At 26.4% G+C, this 24316-nt stretch overlaps 2 protein-coding genes across 4 annotated transcripts in view; one reads left to right on the top strand and one right to left on the bottom strand.

Moving 5' to 3' along the window:
* Window positions 1-4440, bottom strand: part of LOC142321443 (uncharacterized) — a 33784-nt gene extending 29344 nt beyond the window's left edge. Inside the window, exon 1 of one of the 3 annotated variants that reach the window (XM_075359526.1) lies at window positions 4320-4440. The gene's annotated coding sequence lies outside the window, so the exon portion shown is untranslated. Of the gene's footprint in view, window positions 1-3931; window positions 4123-4319 lie in introns of those variants that run through there. The other 2 variants (XM_075359525.1, XM_075359524.1) reach the window with 2 other exon arrangements.
* Rab2 (RAS oncogene family member Rab2) lies at window positions 4367-24067 on the top strand. Its single transcript, XM_075359527.1, has 5 exons — window positions 4367-4504; window positions 4834-4905; window positions 12377-12620; window positions 17275-17455; window positions 20397-24067. Exons 1-5 carry the CDS (start codon window positions 4459-4461, stop codon window positions 20490-20492), a joined length of 639 nt encoding a protein of 212 aa, XP_075215642.1. The 5' UTR covers window positions 4367-4458; the 3' UTR covers window positions 20493-24067.
* The last annotated feature ends 249 nt before the right edge of the window (window positions 24068-24316 follow it).

Below are 24316 nucleotides of genomic sequence, written 5' to 3'. Positions count from 1 at the left end.
ACAACTGTTCAATCCTTCTACTTTTTCTTTGTTGGTAAAATTTCATAAGGAATACTTCAAGCAAACAGGGAATGATTAATGGTTTATAATTGTTAATTTTTTCACTGATATTGTAAAATCAATATATTGAATAAATTTCCTTATTATTTTTCAATATTGAACGTTACAACTTTTTTAAGAGAACAAAAATTACTTTTGTGATTGGATAATAATGTGACCTGAACATTTCTACAATGAGAAAATTAGTAATAACAGGGCCTATCTCAGAAAAATAAATAAATCACAATTATTCTTATGCAAAAATATTGTGATAAAGCGATATTTGGGAATCTTCCAGAACCAAATGGGTTAGCAGTCAATAAATGTCAACTATCAACTAAAGTAATAACAATTCCACAGAAATATGTATCTTAGTTTCATGGTACCTTTATCTGTAAAAATTATTTTTACTGGATGTTTTATTAGTGAAAATGTTAAAGCCTTTTTATTGTGAAAAAAATGATAACTCATTTTGTGAAAAAAATGATAACTCATGAACTGATTGATAAGCAGCTGAGATATGCCCATTTTTTGAAACCCATTTTAACAATTTCAAACATATTTCAGCTGTTATCAACCAATCTGAACAAGTAAGAAGACATTATGTTTATAATAAAAAGCTTAATATTTTAAATAACAAAACACAATTTGATAAAGCTAATGGGTCTTTTTCAAGATTCTCCGACCAAAAAAAAAAACACAATTTTTTTAACCAATCTATCAAAAATCGATGTATTTTTAATATTCAATAAGAATTAGGTGGGAATACGCATGTTTCAAAATAAAAATTAAAAATTCAATGTAAATATCGAATCAGAATATTCATAATATTTAATATTATGAATACTATATATTCGTAAATATTGAATCAAAATTCAACATTCAAACATCATTCAAAAAATAATAATAACAACTTAACAATAAAACAATAAATATTTCATAATATTTATTTATTTTATAAATATAATCTAATCAAACTTAACCTACACTCGCTTTGCTCACTAACCTTACCAATTAACAGTAATATTTTCAATACTTAAATAATAAATTCACTAGCCTCCGTGGCACAAATGGTAGAATCTCTGTCTTTCATCCGAAGGCTCTGGGTTACAATCCTGTCAGGCTCAGCATTTTAAAATGCTACTAATTATTCATCTCATCCTCTGAAGCAATACCAAATGGTAATTATTGCAATTATTTATTATTTAAATAATCAAAACATTACTGTTAATTATTCAAGGTTAGCGATGGTATGCTTAACTCGAAGCGAGCATAGGTTAAGTTTCGTTGGTTAGATTTATAATTTAAATCTATAATTATAAACAATAATGCTTATATATTTAATATATAAAATATGTTAATGTGACAAATGTTTAAAATGATCAGTATAAAAGAGCATGTTAGTGCGTTACCCTGGGTTATTTCTCCAACCTGCATATTGTTAATATCAATATTTCCTGCTATTTTGAAACGTGCATATTCCCACCTAATTCTTATTGGATATTAAAAATGCATTGACTTTTGGCCAATTGGTTAAAAATGATGTGTTTTTTGGGGGGGAATTCCAAAAAAGATCCAAACTAATATTTATGCAGCTATTAATAATTAACAAATTTAAATGGCTGCCATCTTGAAATTTGCAAACTTATTTATTTTGTAGATGAGTTTGATATGTGTACCAAATTTCAGCAAATATCTCAAACTGATATAAGATATATATGACAAATTTTTACTGAAGACACAAAACGGCAGACAGAGAAAAAATGAAGTGTGATAGGACATTTGTTTATTTTCATCTCTTGAATCAGTCCCTTAAATTTACCTCCTGCAACACTCTATATACATAACTCAACCTTTATTACTCTATAGAAATACATATTTTAACTAGTATGTCACTCTAATAATAAATGTACAGTACAGATCAGCGCCTGCCATCTATCCTCATAAAAATTATAATAAATTATTTAAGATGGTTACTTACAATTTAACACAATGAATGCATGAGTAAGTCTTCAAAATTTAACTGTGGGGCAGATTTTTTCATGTGTTTTCTACCATTAAACCAACTAGCAAATCACTTCTTTTTCAATTAATTAGTTGATTATACTACGGCATAAACAAGATTTTTTTTCACTGACCCATAATGTAATAAGTTAACCTCAGCAAGAGAATAACGAGAACAAATCAAAACAACATTTCTCTTCTACTCATTGAACAGTAAGGCAAAATGTGGTAACACTTAATTTATTAAAAAGTGGCTTTCAAATTTGCATTTACAGTTTTAAATTTCAAAAAATCCTATGGAAGAAAAGGGTTAATTTAAAATCTATTACAATAATATTTATGAATACCTTTATGCCAAATAAATAAAAACAAAAACATCTTATGAAAAATAATTTTATCGCACTTTTTAAAAATGATTTGCTCTTGTAAACTCTTTTGAATTAAAAAGCAATGATTGTAAAGAAATCTAAAATAATAAAACGGTAAATACAATCTCAAAACTAGAATTTAAAATTAAATAGAATCCAATAAATAATTGGTTTTACATTTACAGAAAAAATATGAGAGATAATTTTACAGATGAAACAAAAATATCTTTGATAAAATTATAAATAAAACTTAATATATGTCAGAGCAAAAAAACAATATGTATAACCATAATTTATGTAAAATCCACTATTATGTGTGTGTTCAGAAACAAAAAAATAGTTATACAAATCACAAAACAAAGCAAATAAATTTTATTAAGTGATATTTTACAAAGCAACAATCTGGTGATTCTACATCAAATGTCTGCTATAATAATCTATGTAGGCGTAGCTTAGGTAAAAAAAAAAACTAAGTGGTAAGAAATAAACAACTAAAACCTTTTTAAAAAAATAATACATTTTCTAAAAATATATAAAAAAATAAAATAACTTTGGTAGTATTAATTTTAGTTACAATAAAATTTCAGTTCATACATGTCTTCAATTAAGACGTAAAAACTCTGAAAACATTATAAAGTTAAATTGTGAACTATTTCAAATTAAATGGATGTAAATTAATATACTAACGTTAAACAACATGTACAAACTTTTAATTAAAAATTTTTTAATCATAATATGAAACGCATAGAAAAATGACACAAAATTAAAATATCACATCATCCAGTAGATAGTGATTTCATTATTGGTAAGCAGCTAGATAAATGTATCTGCTTAACAACTTTCTTAGTAAACTGTCTCCAATCAATGCATTATTTGTTTATCAATATTATGATAGGTAAACAATAAAAAGGAAACTTAAAAATGATTACTTTCTAAATACTTAGGAAAAAGTTATGGTAGTTTAAGGGTATAAAGTTTCTTCTTTAATAATTTTGCAACACTAGAAAAAAATCAAGAAAATACTTTTTTGTATAATTTGTAAAAAAACAACTGCAGATTTCTGACACAACTGTCCTAAACATAGCTAAAAAGTTGTATTTCGAAAACTGAATTTAAAATTAAATATCCACGTATAAAATGGACTAGAGATTACAATAGCAGATTGTAAATAAGTTCAATCATAACAATTGAAATGCTAAAAAACAGGCTAAATTATTTTTCAAATAATGATATCTAAATAAGAAAACATCAATATAATGAGAATTTTAAAATAGACTAATTCTGAACGATTATTGTAACCCTCGCAGTCGAACACTATTAATTATTGCTACAAATTCGTTGCCCCTTTCCCTCTTTCTTAATTATTTTACAAATCCATGCTTAGGAGTTTAATTTCAACGGTACATAAGATTTCAATAACAAACAAGTTAACCTGTCTCGTCAACAAAATAAATACATGTCACGCCTAAAATAAACCGACAGTAGCCGTTAACAGTTAATCGTTAATACAAAACCATTACCTGTCATACAAACGGGTGTATATAAATAACATGTACGCACTTTTAACTTGAAAGTTTTTAATCCTAATGGTGTGCAACACTAAGAAAAATCATACAAAATTCAAATATCGCATCACCCAGAAGTTATAACACACTTATTCTCAACGTAACACGCCATTTTAGGATACAATCATAATTTCAATGCCAAACCAAACTCAGCTGATCATATTAATTGGCATATTTATTATGCAAGGTTTTATAACTGCGCAAAAATAAAATAGAACGTTATAATTTCTAATTAAATAAATAAATTTTATGTGTCTCTAATATAGTTTATTTAAATGGAGTACATGAATACTAGTATATGAATTTTAAGAGGTACCAAAAGCTAACTGAACAGAAAACTTACGTCAAAAACAGCTGCTATTGAGTGACAACTACGACTATCTTGCTAGACATAAATATCATTTAGTGTGCCCTTTATATTCGAACTGATAACGTATTTTAGTTATTCTAGCTGTAGTTGAGCTTTAGAATTTAATTTCATTATGTCTTATGCCTATTTATTTAAGTATATTATTATTGGCGATACAGGTTAGTATGTCTGTTTTAACTATATTACAAACTATTCCTACTTACCGTAAATTACATTTTGATAGAATTATCTTTTAGGCGCTTTAAACAACGTGATGAAATTTTTAATTTTTTCTTGTTAATACATTGTTTGTAAATCTAGCTGTTTTACATCACCATATGGATTAATAGAATCACTTAATTAATAAAATATATCGGCAAATTGGTATGGAGCGGGTTTCATTTAATTAGTATTAAACATTTTTGACTGTTTGTTTTAGCTGATGAAATATAATATGAAAATATTATTGTAAATACTTTTATTATAAGAAATTTAACATTTTTTTTAGGTGTGGGTAAATCTTGTCTACTCCTTCAATTTACAGACAAAAGATTTCAGCCTGTACATGACTTGACAATAGGTGAGTAAACAAAGAAAAAATTATTGTAGTAGTAAAAGTACTTGTATATACACAGTACTATCAGTTACTTATCAATAGTTATATTTAAGTATTTACTTTACAGTTATCTGTTATATAGCAAATAAGTAAACAAGTATGCTAGTAGATCATACATTGTAAATAGAGCAAATATTTTTTTTTTTTGCGACTTATAGGATATTTGGCATAAAGCTCATAAATATATCTCAAATTTTTATTGTTGAATAAACTGTCTAAAGAAGCATTGTTCTCTAATTTGAACCGTTATTAACTGACTGCACTACATACATACAGTTATGTTAGATTTTTAGATTTTATGTACTTACATAAAATCTAAAAATCAAATTAGCGGTTACTTAACCGCTAATTTTGTTCATGATGGTTGATAAAAATGAAAATTAATATATTTTTAGAACATAAATTTGAAAAGAAAGAATACTAAAAACCTGTTTACAAAAAATAAATATCTAGAGCTTGTTAACTGTAAACATCTGATAATGATTTTATAAAATTACATGATACTAAAGGATATGGTTTTATGCATTTTATTTGTGGAAAATCCATAATTGATAATAAGAGTGGTGTTTTCTTTCACTAACATTATATGACTACTGATATGTTAAATTTTATATTAGTTTTTTAGCTTTATAATATATTATATTAATAGATGGTTTTTTTTTTTTTTAGCTAACCTTATTTTTTTTAAAGTCATAAAATGTATTTTTATAATTTTCGATTTTCTGAATACCATAATTTATGTTTATTTTAATAATAAAAATATACATACCGTTAAAATTTAATTCATTATGTTTTATTTTTCATTTGTGTTTATCAATTTTATGTTTTTATAAGAAAAAAACCAGTTTATGATTTGTTATTCTTATCAGTAGTGTTCTAAGAATTTTGCAAACAATACAAAACTAATAATATTTCAGAAAGAATTAATTGTAGCTTACCATTAAAACATGATTGTGATATTGAATTATAATTTATAGAGATTAAATCAAACTAAGCTGGTATTTTTTAATCATACCAGTAAATTATTTGTAGACATTTATATAAACATTTTTTGTTAGACCAGTGTACACTATATATATATATATATATATATATATATATATATATATATAATTTTCTTAACATTTGGGACTGTTGGTATTGATATAATTTGTTTAAACAATACATTTCCACTTAAACTATTTTTTTTTTAACGTATTATCCAAGCCCTTTCAGTCATTTCTCCATCATCAGGGATTATTTAAAACTATGAATTTGTATCTGTGCATATAATGTTATATGTATATTATAATTAAAATTCCTATTTTCATAATAGTCAGTCATCAATAATTAAAATAAGTTATATGAACAGTTACAAATTCATAGTTTTAAATAATCCCTCATAATGGAGAAATTACTCTGAAAGTGCTTGGATAATACATTAAAAAAAATTGTTGATAAGTGAAGATATATTGTTTTTACAAACTATTTATATAATTGCATTAGTTCACCAGTTTGGTTATTTATATCATTCTTTAATGTGATGTTTTATTTAATTTTAAATATTAGTATTACTCTCCTAACTTTAACTACATATATGTATATATTAATGAAGAGTATGTAGAATTTACCATTCATATCTGCATATATTGAATTCAGTTGGCCCACAAAAAAATTTGATGTGCAGAATACTTGATTTATGGAAAAAAGAAACAATTTTAGGTATAATAGATATTTTCTGCAGATTATTAAATATTTAGAAGTCCAGTTTCTAATTAATGCTACCTACTTAATATCTTTGAAGATCACTGTATGTTTTACCAATACAATTATAGTACTTGCTAAATTTAAACAGTTGTGAAGGATAGAATTTATATTAAAAATAGTTAAAACACCTGCCATGTAGTAGGAAAGAGTAGTCACTTTGTGCAAATGTGGAATATAATGCAGTCATTGTTCCTGAATGGTATATTTGTTTTGCTGTAGAGTAATGAAGTGACTGTATTCATTTCTTGTCGGAAAGCCAAGATTACCAGCAGTTTTAATAGAATTTGGGTACTTACGTATTAATGCCACCACAGCTACAGCTACAGCTTTATTTAAAAACAAAGTAGTCAATCGGATTTCAGTGTAAAATGGGCCGATATAGAGTTTAACATAGATTCAAAACAGTCTCTTTATTAATTTTAATAAATGGTTATTTATATTTATTTATTTTATAAATATAATTTAAGCAAACTTAACCCACACCCGCTAACCTTGACTAATTAACAGGAGTGTTTTGATTATTTAAATAATAAATAATTGCAATAATTACTGAATTTATTAAATAAATACTCAAAAAATTACGGTGTTAATTAGTCAAGGTTAGCGAGCGAAGCGAGTGTAGGTTAAGTTTGGTTAAATTATGTTTATAAAATAAATAAATATAAATAACCATTTATTAAAATTAATAAAGAGACTGTTCATTTTCCACCGAAATCTGATTGACTACGTTGTTTTTAAATAAAGCTGTAGCTGCAGTGGCGTTAATACGTAAGTACCGGAATTTGTATTATTCACAACTCCTTTTTCATTCTATTGTTAATTGAATTTATATTCAAAAAATGTCCTATCTTTACAAAGAATTGAAATGACTATCCATTTTTTAAAGATTCCATACAGAAACTAATCATAAATTTTTTTTTTATTTGACTGATTAACAGATGTTCTTGAATTTACATAAAGACTAATTTGTTCTATATAATAACAAAGTTATGGAACATAGAAATTGTAGTAATTTTTATGGATAATTTTCAGAAATTCCTGCAAGTTTTCTTCAAATAAACTAAAACCGTTCAAGAATAATGCAAAAATAGCAAGGTTTTTGTGGTATAAAAAATCTGTATTTTATTTTGCGTGTACTACAAATACCTAGAGCTGAGTTTCAAGCAGTGTGAGCATGCAAACTATCATAATGACCTTGAATATAATTTTTTCTCAACTTTCTTTTAAATCACTTCTTACAGTATCATTATCAAGGGAAAAAATTCTGATTCATCTTGAAAAAAATGTTGATATTCAGAAGTTTTGTTGTACATCTAAAATGCTGTTTTATGTAATGATCATGGCAATTTACAAAAATTTAGAAAATTTTTATATTTGTAGGTCCAGCTTATGTTATGTAGCTAAATGTTGTATCCTGCTCTGTCTGAATAAATATTAAATAAATCTTTCTAGAAATTACATGGGTTTGTGTTTAACCATATTCACATCATTGCTATTGATTTAAGAAAATTTTTGAAACTGCTATTTTCTAGCCATTACAATAATTATTTTATTACGATTACTTAGTTGAATTAAATTGAAAAATGTATTCTAAATTTTAAATCTTTAAATTTAATCTTTCCAGAACAAAAAAAAAATGATTTTCTTCCTCAGAATAGCACTGAAGTTGATGTGGTGAAAAAATATAGCAGCAGTCAGGAGCTGTCTGGCAAAAGCATCTGGTCCTGTCCTTTTCTTGAGTAGGAGTTCTATTTCATAGAAATTAAATAAAAATTAACATTTTTTATACTACATAAATTCAAAATATCTTCTGTTTGTACACAGACTGCTAAATCTAGCTGAGTCTAAAGCTGTAAATAACTTATAGAAAAACTAGCTACTCAAATACTGTACAAATACCTTTGTTTGTTACCTAACCTAATCGCTAAAGTTACAGTGCCCAAATCCCAATTTTGTGTATTTGCAATGTGAATGGGATGGATGAATTATAAAATTGTGTGATATACTACAGTACTATGGTGTTCATTACAGAAATTACATCTTTTGATTGGCAGCAGTGCATTTTAGTCGTTAGTAATAGCTACCAATTTGGCTCCATTTGAACATTACTAATATAAATGTACTTGGTCACTATTGTAAAGACCAGCTGCATTCCACCCATTTTCTCATAGTTGGAATCTCTCTGTATATTTCAAAATAGGCACAACCGCTGTTATTCATTGTTACACAAGGTTACCACTCTAAAAAGACATTATATGATTTTGAAAAAATTTTAATAATTCTAACAAAAGGTAATCATTTTTTTTATACAAATTTCTATTCCTGGAATAAGCTATTTTAATCTCGGAGGAAATCAGACTTCATTATATTAAACTGTGTTTTACTCAATAAAGTGAAATTGAAATTGTGAACAAAACTAAATTTTTACTGATAATTTTAGCATCTCTAAATTACACAAAATTAAAAAAAATTATAATTTTTTCCCCTAATAAATGCTTTAAATTACAAACTCCTGCTTTAACCAATTAGCCAAACCGCCAATGGTATCTTTCTTGCATGACCTCAAAAATTCTTTTATGGGAGATTTTATCAACCAACTGTTAGGTGTGAAACAACTTCACTGATACATTACATAGTTCAATGTGTAGTTCATACAGAAAACAATCTTATGTTTAAAAAATTACAATTTCCAAAAGGTTGTGGTTTCTGGAACATACATATGGATAGTTTCATTGAAAGAATTATAAATTTTTAAGCCTTTTCTCATTGGATAAAATAGTAATTTTTTCAGAATTTTTATATAAAGTGACACTTAATGGAGCAGGCTGTAATCCAACATTTTTAGCTAGTATTTAATTCTCATTTCATTTTTGGGTAATATTTTCTCAAAACCATCAACAGTAAATTATTCAAAAAGAGACTCCAATTTGTTACTTGATTTTTTTAATGTTTTAGCATACTTAAATTTAGATAATTACGTGTTTTTAATTTACTTTTTGATTACTATGGAGTAATTAAGTGTGCAAACAGATCATTTACTTTTCTGATTGCTTTTATAAATATTTACTCGGCTCATACTGTTATTAGTTAATGTTTTATTTTATATATAGATCCTTATATATTACAGATTTTTTTAGTTTTGCAGTAGGTATGTCATGTTATAAATAAAAGATAAACTATAAATAAATAATTTAAAATTAATAAATTAAGAAAATACAGGGTGAGCAACAGAAAACTGAACCCATAATGAAACCGCTACACAAAACTATTTATAAAAGACTCTCACACAACTAGCATGACTAGTGGATGTATATGTTACTACTGATTGTTGCTGCCATTTGTCAGGTGGTTACATGTCGATGCAGTTGCAGTGCAATATTGTGAGTGCAGTTGTGCTTGTGTAAAATGCCTTATCCAATCCAGGAAAGGATAACTATATTTGTTCTAGATTGTTTGAAAAATCACGTCAGTATTCGTAGAAAAATTTCCAAATATCTGTATCCCAATGAAGAATAGCATACACGATTTAGTTAAAAAATGGTGTACAACAGGTTCGGTTTCAAATTCAAAACGAAGTAGGCAACCTTCCGTTAGGACTCCACAAACCATTGCCAATATTGAAAGGAGAATTACTGCCAGTTCAAAAAAATCACTACCCAAGTTATCCCAACAAGCTGGTGTTAAATACACATCTTGTTATAAAATTCTTCATGAATTAAAATTGAAAACATACTGCATTACAGCTGTGCAACAACTGAAGGAGACAGACAAATCGAAATGCCTTGATTATTGCTACTGGCTTCTCAAAAACATTATTGCTGGACAGATAGACCCGATGTCGTATTTCATGTCAGACAAGGCATGGCTTCATTTATCCAGCCCATGTTAATTCATAGAACACCAGGTATTGGATGGTGAGGAATCGTCATGAGATATTCAAGCATCCACTTCATGATGAGAAAATTGACATTTGGTTTGGGGTTTCTGGTAATTGTATATTGGGACCAATGTTTTTTGACCAGACTGTCAATACACAAGTTTACTTCACAATTTTTGAAGAAATCTGTACACAATTAACTGATAATGAAAAAGAATACAGCTTCTTCCATCAAGACAGAGCAACATGTCACACATCAAACGTTTTACTAAATCATGTTCACACAGTTTTTACAAATGAACGAGCTGTCAGCAGAGGATGATGGCCTCCACATTCTCCAGAGTTTTCTAATTGCAGTTTTTTCCTTTGGGCCTATTTATAGGAGAGAGTGTATGCATCTAATCCCAAAAATATTGATGAACTGAAGGTGAACATTCAACAAGAAATCAACACAATTGACAACTTTTGCATCAGACTGTGCATTGATGCCTCAGGTGGTCATTTTGAACATATTTTGCAGCAATAAAGTAAATAAATGCAACATTTAAATCACATTTTATGTTTTTCTTATTTAATTTATCCATATCATTCATAAAATTTCATTCCAACTTAACCTACCAATTCTGCAGCGGCTACATTATGGTTTGATTTTATGTTGTTCACCCTGTATAAATTCAAATTCAAAGAAAAATCCCCGTTTCATAACACCTTGATTCATTTTATAAAGAGTCGTCGCTTAACAGGGTTCTAAAGCCATTGTAGTGAAAGAACAATAGCAGTGTAATTGCATAAAATACTTCCCTTATGAAGTAGAAGCAGTGTATCGTAATGCAAGTTGTATTTGTAGGGCTTGGACAATCATTTATTTATGCATACAGAAGCAACATGCTAATGTGCATTTATTGTATTTAATTATATCATAATTATATTATTAAAACACAAAACAATCATTTTTACTACAGCCTGCCTGTTTTATTATTGCAGCAATGTTTGGCTAGTTTTTATTTTGCATTTTTATTACATGAGGACATTTCTTATATTCTTATAGTTGCTGCTTTAAACATTTTGACTGCCAGCCGCAAATATTTTTTTTTTTTTTTTTTTACAAAATTTTATGAGCAAAATTAAATATTAGTAATTTGATTTTTTTTAATGGGTTGAACCATTTTATTGAATTAAGTGTAACTTAATTTGTTGTTGCTTCATGGTATCTTTCTTATATTTGTGTGTATGCAAAACATCTGAGGTACAAGAGGCAACTAGACAGAATAATTTTCTCTGAGAATAGTAATGGTCACTCATCCAGTTGAAAGCTGTATTTTGATGGGCTTGCTAGCTGATGTGTAACTATTAACTTGAAAAAAGAAACCAGTTCACTCTAAACTTCTTTTTTTTTTTATAGGAGTCGTAGCTTAAGAAAGGCTATTCTGTAGGAATCATTTCATCTCGACTATAAGTATTATCATTATGATACCTCATAAATATATAAGTAACTTGAAGCCCATGTTTACCATATTTTTTTCGTTATGAATTCTTACAGGAATAGTTCCAAATCTCTTTGTTTACATTTCCCAGCTGGTAGTTAAGTAAAACAACTGGAACATGATGCATTAACCTGTTAAAATGGGATTTAAAACCCGAAGTCTTCTAGAAATGTAATTTATACAGTAAATAAAAGTTGTAGAAATGTCTTTTACTAATTAAAATAATTTTTTTCAAAATAAACATTATATTTTGTGTAAATGTGACATTTTTTAACTGCTTTAATTAAAGTACTTATTTGTGATTTATTGTTTTATGTATGTGATTCAGGTGTTGAGTTTGGAGCTCGTATGATAACAATTGATGGAAAATCAATAAAATTGCAAATATGGGATACTGCTGGTCAGGAGGCTTTCAGGTCAATCACACGTTCATATTACAGAGGAGCAGCAGGTGCTTTACTTGTATATGATATTACTCGTCGTGACACGTTCAATCATTTGACTACATGGCTTGAAGATGCTCGACAACATTCCAATTCAAACATGGTCATCATGCTTATTGGAAATAAGAGGTTTGTCATTATTATTATTTTGTCTTGAACTTTAGCTAATTTATAGTATTTCAATTAAGATAATAATTTATCTTCTAAATATGTATGAAAATAATAAATGGTTTTTCATTAAGTAAAAAGTATAATTAAATTCTACCGCTGTACAAAATATTTTGTTTGATTTAATTTGACTGAATCGTAGCATCTAAAATATTGAAGTTTTTATTATGTAGTAGTAAATTGAATGACTCCTAAATAAAATCACTCTGCAAGTAGCAGCACATCATACAGACATGTAAAGCTGCTGTATGATCCAGATAGCTGAAATAAAATCATCACCTTGTTTACAATGTCATGTTCATATTAGTGAAACTTTAATAGAATTAAAAAAAAGTTTTCAATTCTGTTTCTTTTTTTTAAATATATGCAAAAGGCTTGCATCATATGTTCTGATATCAATAATTTTCTGCTTAAAGGATATTGCTCTTGCAATTGTATAGTAAATTTCTTTCCTGTAATGTGGAAGATATTTTGAACAAAATTTTTATGTTGTGAAATGCTTTATTACATTCTTTGCAATTTCTTTTCTTAGTTTGTTAAGTCACAGATTTCTCTAATCTTTGCATTTCATATGAATTGTTTTTTCCTCAGGTTTGCAGTTTTTGAAGGCCTTCCCTTATTTTAGAGTTAAAAGAAAATAATAAAACTTAAAATAAAATAAAATAAATTAAATTTAACAGACTTAAAAAATCCTCTAAAATAAAGTAAGTAATAATACGTTAAAAAAAAGTACAAATTAGATTTCAATTGAAACATAGTGGAGACACTCAGATTAACGTTCAAAAATTGTTACCAATCCACTTCTTCCAAAAATTGAAATTTTACTTGCCATACATTTGCTTTTAACATTAAAACTTTCCAATATTGGACACAGCTCAGGAACAATAATTGTCCATTATTTAGAGGCGTCTGCTATTCAGAAAAATGTGAATATAGCATTATGTTCGGTTATTGTAAGAAAAAAACACTTTGAATAGAACAGTATTGTGTATTTATTTTTTATAAATTAAGATTAAAAAGAGAAAAATTAGTTGCTAATTAATATGACTTTGTAAATTAAAGTTTTTTTTATTGTTTTTCTGAAAGTAAAACACTATCTTCTTAAGTTCAAATTTGAACAAAAAAAAAACACAGTACTACTGTAATTGGCTAATAAAATAAGAGAATAAAATTAAATAATAATAGAGAATTTCCTTCTGCTCAGATATCAAATTCTCATCTACAGCACCAGCATCACCACAAACATTTTTATATAAAACGTTAACTCTGATTTGGAATTTAAAGCATCAGTGAGTTGGTTAGATAAACTCATCATAACAAAGTTCTTTAGCAATTTAGCTATCCCTTTCTTTTAATGTCAAGCATTCACAAATTTGAGATATTTTAAGTTGCAGTAACAATGGTTGTATAAAATACACAGTACAGTAAACTTACATGTAGAAAATGTACTATAAGAAAAAATACAGTACTATACTGTAACAAAAATATTACATGTGTTCATTGTACAATATATACTTGTACAGTAACTGATAACGAATCACGCTGGATGATGAACTGATTGAAATCATAACATCAACGCCTAGGCAGAAAGTGATGCAATTCATAACAGGTAAACAAATTGGTTGCACTAAGTATAAACTAAAACAAGGAAAATTATTACTATTTTTATTCCTGCTATTTGTTTTTCAGAACTGATTGAACAGTTTTTATAGATAGGTAAATTAATTGTCAGTATCCATTATTTAGAAGATCCGTTATTGAGAAGTATTTTATTCACTAATACCACTATAAAACTGCTAGGGATTCTAAAAGTGTTCAGTATGAAGAGGAGTCCATTATTGGGAAGTGTTTGTTAATGGAAGTTTCACTGTATTTACAAAAGATATTGTGATTTTTAAATTTTTATGTTTCAAATAAATTCACTCATTAACATCAGAAATTGTTATTTTTTTGAAAAGTGTTCAGTCAGATTTAAAATGTAGTGTGCACATTATATGTATAAAAAAACAGATATATACTTGAGATATCTAAGCGCAAGATCAAAAAACTTAATTTTTTAAATTGTGTCCACTTAGTACTTTGTCTAAAAATCTGAAAAAACCATTCGGATGGTTTATTTTTTCTACCAGTGGTAATAGTACAAAAAAATAATTATTAAAAATAAATGCTGGGCATTTTTGAATTTGAAAATTTTTGTTTTAAAGCTAACAATAAATTTTTTTCTTAAATTTTTACAAGTATTTAGAAGTATTAACATTTGTAATAATTTTTCAAATAAACCATTTACATAGAACCAGTTTCTTCTCCTTTGAAAATAAAAGTGTTTATTGAAGTTAGTTCACTGTAAGCTACTTTTAGTAATATTAGGGACTATTTATTCTGTCATAATTGCATCATTATAATCTTTTATGTTTCATAATTTAGGTATAAATATTTTTATATATAGCAATATATAATTTGAAGGGAAATAATTACAGTGGAAATCAGTAGCAACAATCTGGAAGGGTCCAACTGATTTTCTTGTTCTAATAGATTGATCTGTTTAGGCAACAGTAAGTCATTTTTATTATATTTTTATCCTTAATCGCAACCATTTAAGGAGGTGAAAATATCGTTCGTTAAGATCACATTGAATATTTATGTTAAAATAAAGCGTAGGCCAGACTAAATAAAAAAATGTTATGTGAAAAACAACTTTTTATTTCTTCCAAAAAGCATACCGGAATTGTGTTCCATGCATTTTGGCACCAGTGGAGCCTTGGTTTTAAGGTAAAGATTCAACATTGCTACATCTGCTAAGAGCATTAACTGAATTACTGCTTTATGCTTGTCTTTCAATTTAGTTGTATAAAGCTGAATTCAAGGAATTTAAATAAATTTAATTACGTCTTTAAATCATTTGAGCAATCACTCTTCTAAATCTTTGTGTCCAGTTGTTCTCATTCTTTTAGCCATCAAATCTTTTTGTTGAACTGTTTTTGTATTTTTTCATAATTTTTATAAATCAATATTGATCATAAACATGTTAATTTATGATCATTACAAATAGTTTTTTCTTATTTCCCTTAACTCAAGTTGCCTAATATTTTTTAGCTTTCTCTTAAATTGTAAATTGATTTCTTTTATTCATTTTTAATAAGAAGAACAGTATGTTGAATGTAAAAGAAACTACAGTAGAAAGATGTAATGAATGAAGAAACTTAACAAAAAAACACAGTTGCAACAAAACAAAATGTAACCTTGCATACAAATATGTATTGTATTGGACTAATGTAAACTGTGCATATCACCTAACCAAGATTATATGTTGCACGTGGAGTCGCAGTGTATAATATACAGTACAATTACCTGGAAGAACATAATTTTAACCTTTTCCCATCACAATGATCCGTGGTTGATTAGCGCTCCGCGAAAATATGTTGGTATCTGATTGCCTCCCATCATTGTCTTATGCTACCCTCTTGTGAAAAACATTTCAAAAAATTACAGTATATTAAAGAGATTTAACAGATTCTGACAAAAAAACCATTACGATTAGATATTTATTATGCCTGTAACAACAAAAAAATTGAAACAGTACAAAAATTACGATAATTTAATTGCAGAATTTTTTTGCACATTTCTACCGCGTTTTTTATTAGCGAAATTTTTTTTTTGCTTTGTGTTTATGAAACATAGTTTGCTGGTTTTAAAAATAATACTTTCAAGCAAATCGGTTGAAAATTGGGCAAAATATGATGAAAAACCCGTGTCATAAATCACAGATTAGTAACATACGTTAGTATAAGTGAAAGTAGATTCAGAAAACGACGTTTTATAAAAATTCCCACCACTCAACTATTCAGATTGACAAAAAACCATGTATACTCTTATTCATTACAAATCGATATGTGTTACATGTTTACCAATATCTTTTGTCAGAAAATATATTATAGAGCTCAAGTAGAAGTGACGTATTTATGACCACAAATTCCTTTTTTTTTTTGTGTGCCGTATATCATAATTTATTATGTGTTTCAATACATCGATTTGTTGCTAGTAAGATAAGCCATTTTTGTAAATAATAAATAAATCCGTAATCCTCATAGCAATTATAATACACAAGTCACACACACACATACACACACAAGCACATTTCTGAGAAAAAGATGGTCATATTCTTTCTAGTCTAAATAAAACATAAATTGTATAAATGTCGTTCAAATTGTGTAATAAAACTGATTCCTTTGTGAATATAAAACAAAATAACTGACTTAGAGACCATATAAAATGATTTTGTAACAGCGTTATAAAACTGACGCCTTACATAACCAGTTCCAAGGCTACATGATCTGAAAAGGTTAAAAAACAATATTGGTCACATTGTGATAAATATGATATATTATATGATTTAATGAAAAAATGCAGAACAGAAGTTTTATTTCATTAGTTTGGAATGAATAAGAAAATCATAACTTATTTTGAATATCCTGCTCGCACCAGCCGATACCTGTAATGTAAACAACTCATATTAAATAGCTTTACCCTAAAGCAGGTTTGTGCAGCTTTCCAGTAGCCAGTATCATTTTTTACTCTGTTTGCATAAAGATTTACTATATTTTTTCTATATTTTCAGCGATTTGGATTCAAAACGAGAAGTTAAAAAGGAAGAAGGAGAAGCATTTGCCAGAGAACATGGTCTCATCTTTATGGAGACATCAGCAAAAACGGCTGCTAATGTTGAAGAAGCATTTATCAATACAGCTAAAGAAATATATGAGAAAATTCAGGAGGGTGTGTTTGACATCAATAACGAGGTACATTGTTTTGTTTTTTTTTATTAGCGTTATAATTTTACGGATAAAATTAAATTTACTGTTCAAATTTTTGAACAGTTGTTTATTTCTATTAACTTTTTTTTTTAAAAGGCCTATTTGAAATGTGTTTTGTTGTTGAATTCATCTTGTTTTCTTATGCTCGAAGATTTTTATACATACAACCTCTAAAGTTGTTACAAACATCAGCATTTCTTATTTTATCTTTAGTATGCTCTATAGGTATACCAGATTGTGTTTAATAAACCCACTGCTTAATTGATTCCAAAATGTTTATCTTGTAATAAGTAATATTTATTTCCAATAATAAATGTTAATGATTACATGAGGTATGTAAAGAAAATTTAAATAAATGTAAATGTATGTAATATAAATAGGCATGTAAAGGTTACACATGTTTTCCTTTACTCTTTTGTAAGAACTTAATGATTGAATTGTTTATATAAAGATATTTTTTTAGATATTGTAAGTGAAATCTGTTTAGAAGTCATTAAGGAATTTTTCTATTTTCCCTCTTCTGCCTTTTGACAAAAACACCTTAGCTTAAAAAAAAAATTAAGTATTAGGATGTATGAATCAATTACAGTAGAAGAAATCAGCATACTTGATCTTATTAACTAAGACTTATTCAAATTCACATTCCAGTTTGTTTTTTTTATTGCATAAGGATACACACAGTAAGACAAACAATAACTTCCTATATTTGACAGATACATTACTTTGATTATAAATGTATAAATACAAATATTAAATAATAAACAAAACTAAGATAAGCTGCTTAAACAATAAAGAATAGTAACTGAAAGGTCTTCTAGATTTTTTATAAATATCTTATAGAAATCAGAAAGCTTAAAATTGTTGGTTAATGCATCATTAACCATGGGGTTATATCAGTGAAGAAATTTTCATCAGGAGTATGGTTGTGAATTTAGTAATGACTAAATGTTTAGGACAAGTTCCTAAAATAGTTTTATGGATATTTTTGATAAAGGGCATGTTTGTAAACTTGAATTTATTTTTAAATACAAGTGTATTTTTATTAACTTAGTACTATATACTTACTTGTGTAATTTCAATTACCGATATATTTTTTGCTTTTTTCAAAACATTACATAAAAAACACACAAAAGAAAGAGCTGTGCTAAACAATAAGTATTGATAGTGATTGTTTATTAATCAACATATGAATTTTATTTTTTTGTAAATGGTTTTTGAGTATCTTCTGTTAATAATTACATCAAATAAAATAAGGATACGTTTATTTTATTTGTTTATTAAAGTAATACTGTAACTTAACACATATATGCATGTAAGAATGATTAAACTAGGTTTTGCTAGCTTTTTTGTAAAAAAGAAATGTCATTTTTAATGAGAAAACTACCAAAAGACTGAACAGAACAGAAGATATCATGTGTCTACAACATTTTAGTAATGTCTCTGCGTATTTTATTTTATTTTTTATAAAAAAAAAAGCTGAAAATGTCATATATGTTACGAAAACTTTTTAATAAGTCTAAATAAAATAAGAATGTATACAGATATTAAGTAATGTTTAAAGGTAGAAAATTGAAGGGTAGAACTTTTTAAAGAGAGATAGTGGAAGTAATAAAGTAGTGGTGATCTCCTACCTGATTGTGTGTAAAGTAGAAAGAACAATATGTTGATCAAGGAAAGGATGAAATTAGAAAACATGTCAGAACATGTTTGTATTGATTGTAATAAGACTATGAAAATAAATTCTATTACAAAGAAACAGAAATTCAGCTGGAGTTAAAAAATGCAGTGAAGAATAGTATAGTAAAAATATGTAATGTAACTAAAAATTTTCTAACAAATTTTATTTTGATGACTTTGTATTCACAGGCAGTAGCATGCTGCCTGCTACACCAAAGGTCCTGGTAGTTTGATTCTCAGCTTACTATAAAAACCTATAATTCAACCCTGAAGTATTTGTTAATGTCCATAGGCAAAATCTTCAGATTCAGGAAGGAGCGAGAAAAGGATATGTAGCCTGCCAATATTAATTTTCAATCTGTATAAAGAAGAGACTATGTAGAAATTGAAAGACAAATTTGAGAACGAACTATTCAAGGAGAAAAATAAAAATTTTAAGATTCACCGATGATATTGTCCTTTTCGTAGAAACCAAAAATGAGAACAATCGAATGAAATGTTTGACAATAACAAGCATGTTGAGGGATTTAATATTAAAATAGGAGATTATGATACACCAGAAGCTGCAGAGTTGTATTAAAACAGTAAAATTGCAAAGTATTGAAAAATATAATAGATCCAAAACAGACTGACACAAGCAAGACAAGCTTTCTTTCATGCAGAATAGAATTCAGATTAAATAATTATCTATGAATTAAAAAAGGGGTGCAATGCTTTACAGTAACTGAACATGACTGATAGGAAAAATAGAGGCCTTTAAAATGTTTGTTACAGGTTATTGAAAATTAGTTTTGTTAGTAAAGTACAAAATAAAGAGGTCTCAGGGAAAGGAGATAAGTCTGTACCAGAATCTTGTTGCAATAACATAGTCTGGTGGTAATTGGTGGTAAGAGAGGTAAAAGTTGTAGATAAATATTGGAATTTATAAAATCGATAATTGAGAAAGAACATAGTATATAGAAATAATGTTAAGATTCAAAAATAAGTAATTGAGAATGGTATCAAACCATAACAATAATTGATAACTTAAAAAAAAAAGATCCTTGTTTGATGCAACTTAAAAAAAATTACTTCAAAAATGCTAACACAATTATGACTACTACACACACTGTTTTGAATTATTTTTTTACAAGTTCATGTGGGTTAAATTGTACATTACCAGTGAAACAAACTAGCGAAGCTTAGCTATAACTAGATAATTTTTATTATGTAAGATAAAACCTTTTAATGATTTCTGTAATATTTTCAGGCAAATGGAATCAAGATAGGGCCGCAGCATTCACCCAGCAATCCAAGTCTTCCTTCAGGCAGTCAGGGCTCAATGCAAGGAGGAGGCTGCTGCTAAATATGAATATTCTGGTCTCATGTATTTTTATTTTATTTTTCCTATTAATTAAATGATAAGCACCGCCTTAAACCTATAAGTGGTGTGTCTTGTACAATGATGGATGGATTTGTTTACATAAAAATGATTTTAATTTATGAATTTTTATGTTTTTCTTTAGTATATATTGAAATGTTTCAAGTATATTTAAATAATTCTATTAAAAACTATTTTTTCTATATAAATTTTATTAATAAATTGTATATGATACAATTTTCTTCAATAAACGGTATTATATTTTATTGTACAGCAAGTTTTAGAGGAAAATGTTATGTCAGTTTTATATTTTTCCAATGGACATCGTATTAGTGTGACATAAAGCATGACTCATTGTTGATAAATTCTTTACTTATAATTAAAAGTTTTTTATTTAATTTATTGTATAATAACGCTAGTACATAACTCTTAAATCTCTTACAAATTATAATTTGAACAGTTGAAAATAATATTCTTTAATTAATTCACATTTTATTAAAATCTGTATTATGTGAAATACAAAGTAAAATTTCCAACCTTTGTTTAATCGGAAAGAAATTTTATAGGTAAAATTAAATTATACTACATATTTCTTATAACTGTATGTTTATTTCTAAACCATGTGTCGTAAGACTGTGAAAAAATATACTGTAAATAATGATATGGAAGAGATGTGTAAACTGTTATTTATCTCATTTTTTAAAGTGAATTTATATATCGTATACAATGTTATTTAATTTTATTTATTTTATATTTTTTTATTATTAGTAAATAGATTACATATAGCTAATAATGTAATTGAAATTTGTGTCACTTAAAATTTACGTGATGAAGCTAATGTTTAGTTTGTTTTTAGTTATTTTCATTTTAATCATGATATATTAATAATGTATGAAAATTACTGTAATAATAAGATTTATATAAAGCTTTTTATGTGTTTTGTATCAGTGATTTGTTTTCTGACATAGAACATATAACTTACATTTGTGCTAAAGAAAACAATTTTTTTTACTTTGCTTCTTGTAATAATTGTCATGGTTTCCTAAGATTATTTTTTCTACAGTCATTTAATTAGATTAAAACGTAGCCCAGGGTTAGTTAGTAAAGAGTTTCTTTTTCTCTACATGTAGATATATGAAAAATAGTAAATATTAGATACCAGTATTTTATGTAATGTGTATATTCTAAAATTAAAAGTAGCTTACCAGATTCTATATACTTATAAATAAAACTGTCACTATCTTTTTCGTTTGTCACTAAATAACTTTTGAAAAAACTCAGTTAAGTTATATTAAATATTTGCAGTGGTTTTATCAATTTAATATTAAACGTAAATTTTTATATTACTTAATTTTTATAACCCAAGTTTGTATATAATTTTTTCTGTATTCCAGAAATAATATAGCAAATAAGTAGTATAGTAGATATTATTTTATATTATTTCTGTTAAACCTTTTAATCTGTATTTGATTTCCTTTTTTGTTAAATAATATACTAGTAGTTATGACAGAGATGAGTTTCTTTAATTTTCTAGAATAAAATTACTTTTCTAAATTATATTTTTATAAAAAATTATTATAATTTGGATTAGGGAAGCTAAATGAAAACTTAGAAGGAAATTATTTTATATATAGATATAAAACTGAAAATAAAAATACCTCAACCTTTAATCAATTAATTGTTCTGCATCTGCAAAAAGGTCCTCCATTAGTCTTCAAAACTTCTCAGCATAGGAACAAAAAGTACGGTATCTGTGAAAGATATGTAACTAGTTAATAACAACCATATATTGGTTGTATATTTAGTTTTAAGAAGCCCCAAAAGATTATAGTGCATAATGTGTAACAATTACAGGTTGTGATATTTTTTTAATGGAGGGGATATTTTTTTTAATTTAAGTCCACTGCTATGAAGATTCATTCTAAAGAAACAATAAAAAAATTTCAGGAATTATAGGTATTGAAAAAATAACAATGGTGCTATTATTATGAATATAAAATACTGAAAATAAATATATTATAACATTAATTATTATTTATAATGTTAATGCTATTATTTAAAATATTTTTTAAAAAATTACAACTTGTACAAAAAATATATCTTTTACAATATATTGAAAGAAAATACTTTTAATTTTTTTATAAGAATGAATTCCATAAGGCTCTTAATAAATTAAACTTTTTAATTTAGCTGTATTTTTTATTATTTTAGATTATAAATGAGATAACTGTTTGTTTACAATCTAATTGAACTAAAATACCTGGAACATCTTAAGGAATAGCATTTTAAAAATAGAAGAATGTGAAATAAGGATTTAATGACAACGGTTTCAGTAATATTTAAATATACCTGTTTCTGTAATCACTTAAATAAAACAAGGTGAAATTTCCATCCATATATAGAAAATATATTAGTAATTATACTATTTGCAATTATGTAAATTTTACTAATTTATCACAAGTAATAACATAACAAAAGAATTGTCTCACAACCATTAATTTTAAAACTGGATGTTTTATTTGATGTTTCTGCACTGGAGTCGCAATAAAATCTTACTTTTATCCCATAAATGCGGATTGTCTTTTTTTAAATCTTTCTATGTTTGTTTCAAATAAATAGTTAGCCTTGTGACACCTGAAAACTATACACATATTATTGAATTTATTCTTATGTTATTCATCAAGCCTAAAAAGGATACAGAATGCATTAATTGCTTGAATGCTAATCATTGACATCAGTTTTTTTTTTTACAAAAATACATATACTAAACACCAGCTCAAAATTTATGTAGCATTGGATACTCAGAAAATCATCCTGTAATTCATCTTAGCATGTAAATTATACTGAAAATTTAAATGTTACAAATTGATTATATATCGAGTCTTGTGAATGTGAATCTAATGTTTGTAGTAAGTCAGTAAGTTAGCTGATCATGTAATCTATGAAATTAATATTTATTAGTAATCACAGAAAATTGTTTCTTGGACAACTTGCAGAATTTAAATGTAGCTGAAACAAAACTGCTGCTAATTTTATAAAAACATACTAATTAAATTAGCAAACGATCGCTAGAAATATAGTAATGGTTCTGTAATATAATGATTGATTAATAACACAAGCAAAAATTTTATTTGTTTCTGGTTACATATTTAGTTAGCTTTGTAAATCCTAGTAGCAGTAAGCATATTTTAAAACAAATTGCACTGTTTTAAATCTTCAATTGCTTTTATTAAATGTTACCTCATTTAATTTAATATTTTAATTTTTATGAAATTAAAATTTTATGTGTAGGCAATAGGAATTAAAAATCGGTTTATACCAGTTGAAAAATTAATATTTTTTATATCCACTTGCATATAACCGAGGCATTAATGGAACCAAAGATCTAGAAACTTAATTATTTCATTACTGTAATGAATTTATTATTAACTAACCCTGCATTAAAATAGTATATTAATTATTATTACATAATGTGTTTTAGTTTGATACATATTAATTTAATATATTATATTAAAGGAATAAGTGTAATTAATGAATAAAAATGAAATGAAAATTCTAAAGAGTTGCTTATTTTTAATATTTTAATACCTGCTACTACAAAATATAATTTCATTACAGTGACTGCTCAAATGTATCTAATAATTGAAACATTTAAAATGAGTCGATAACAAAATAAAATTGCTGGCAATTGTTAATAGTGGATTAACAAATAGTCAATTTGTTTAATAATGCAATTATTATTAAATTCTGTTACATTTAAGTTTTTTTTTATTATAATACAGTTGTGGCTAATGACTACCAAGTTCATA

This window comes from Lycorma delicatula, chromosome 3 (genome assembly GCF_047948215.1).
Source record: "Lycorma delicatula isolate Av1 chromosome 3, ASM4794821v1, whole genome shotgun sequence".
NCBI classification, from domain to species: Eukaryota; Metazoa; Arthropoda; class Insecta; order Hemiptera; family Fulgoridae; genus Lycorma; species Lycorma delicatula.
This window is presented reverse-complemented; position numbering and strand designations above follow the sequence as displayed.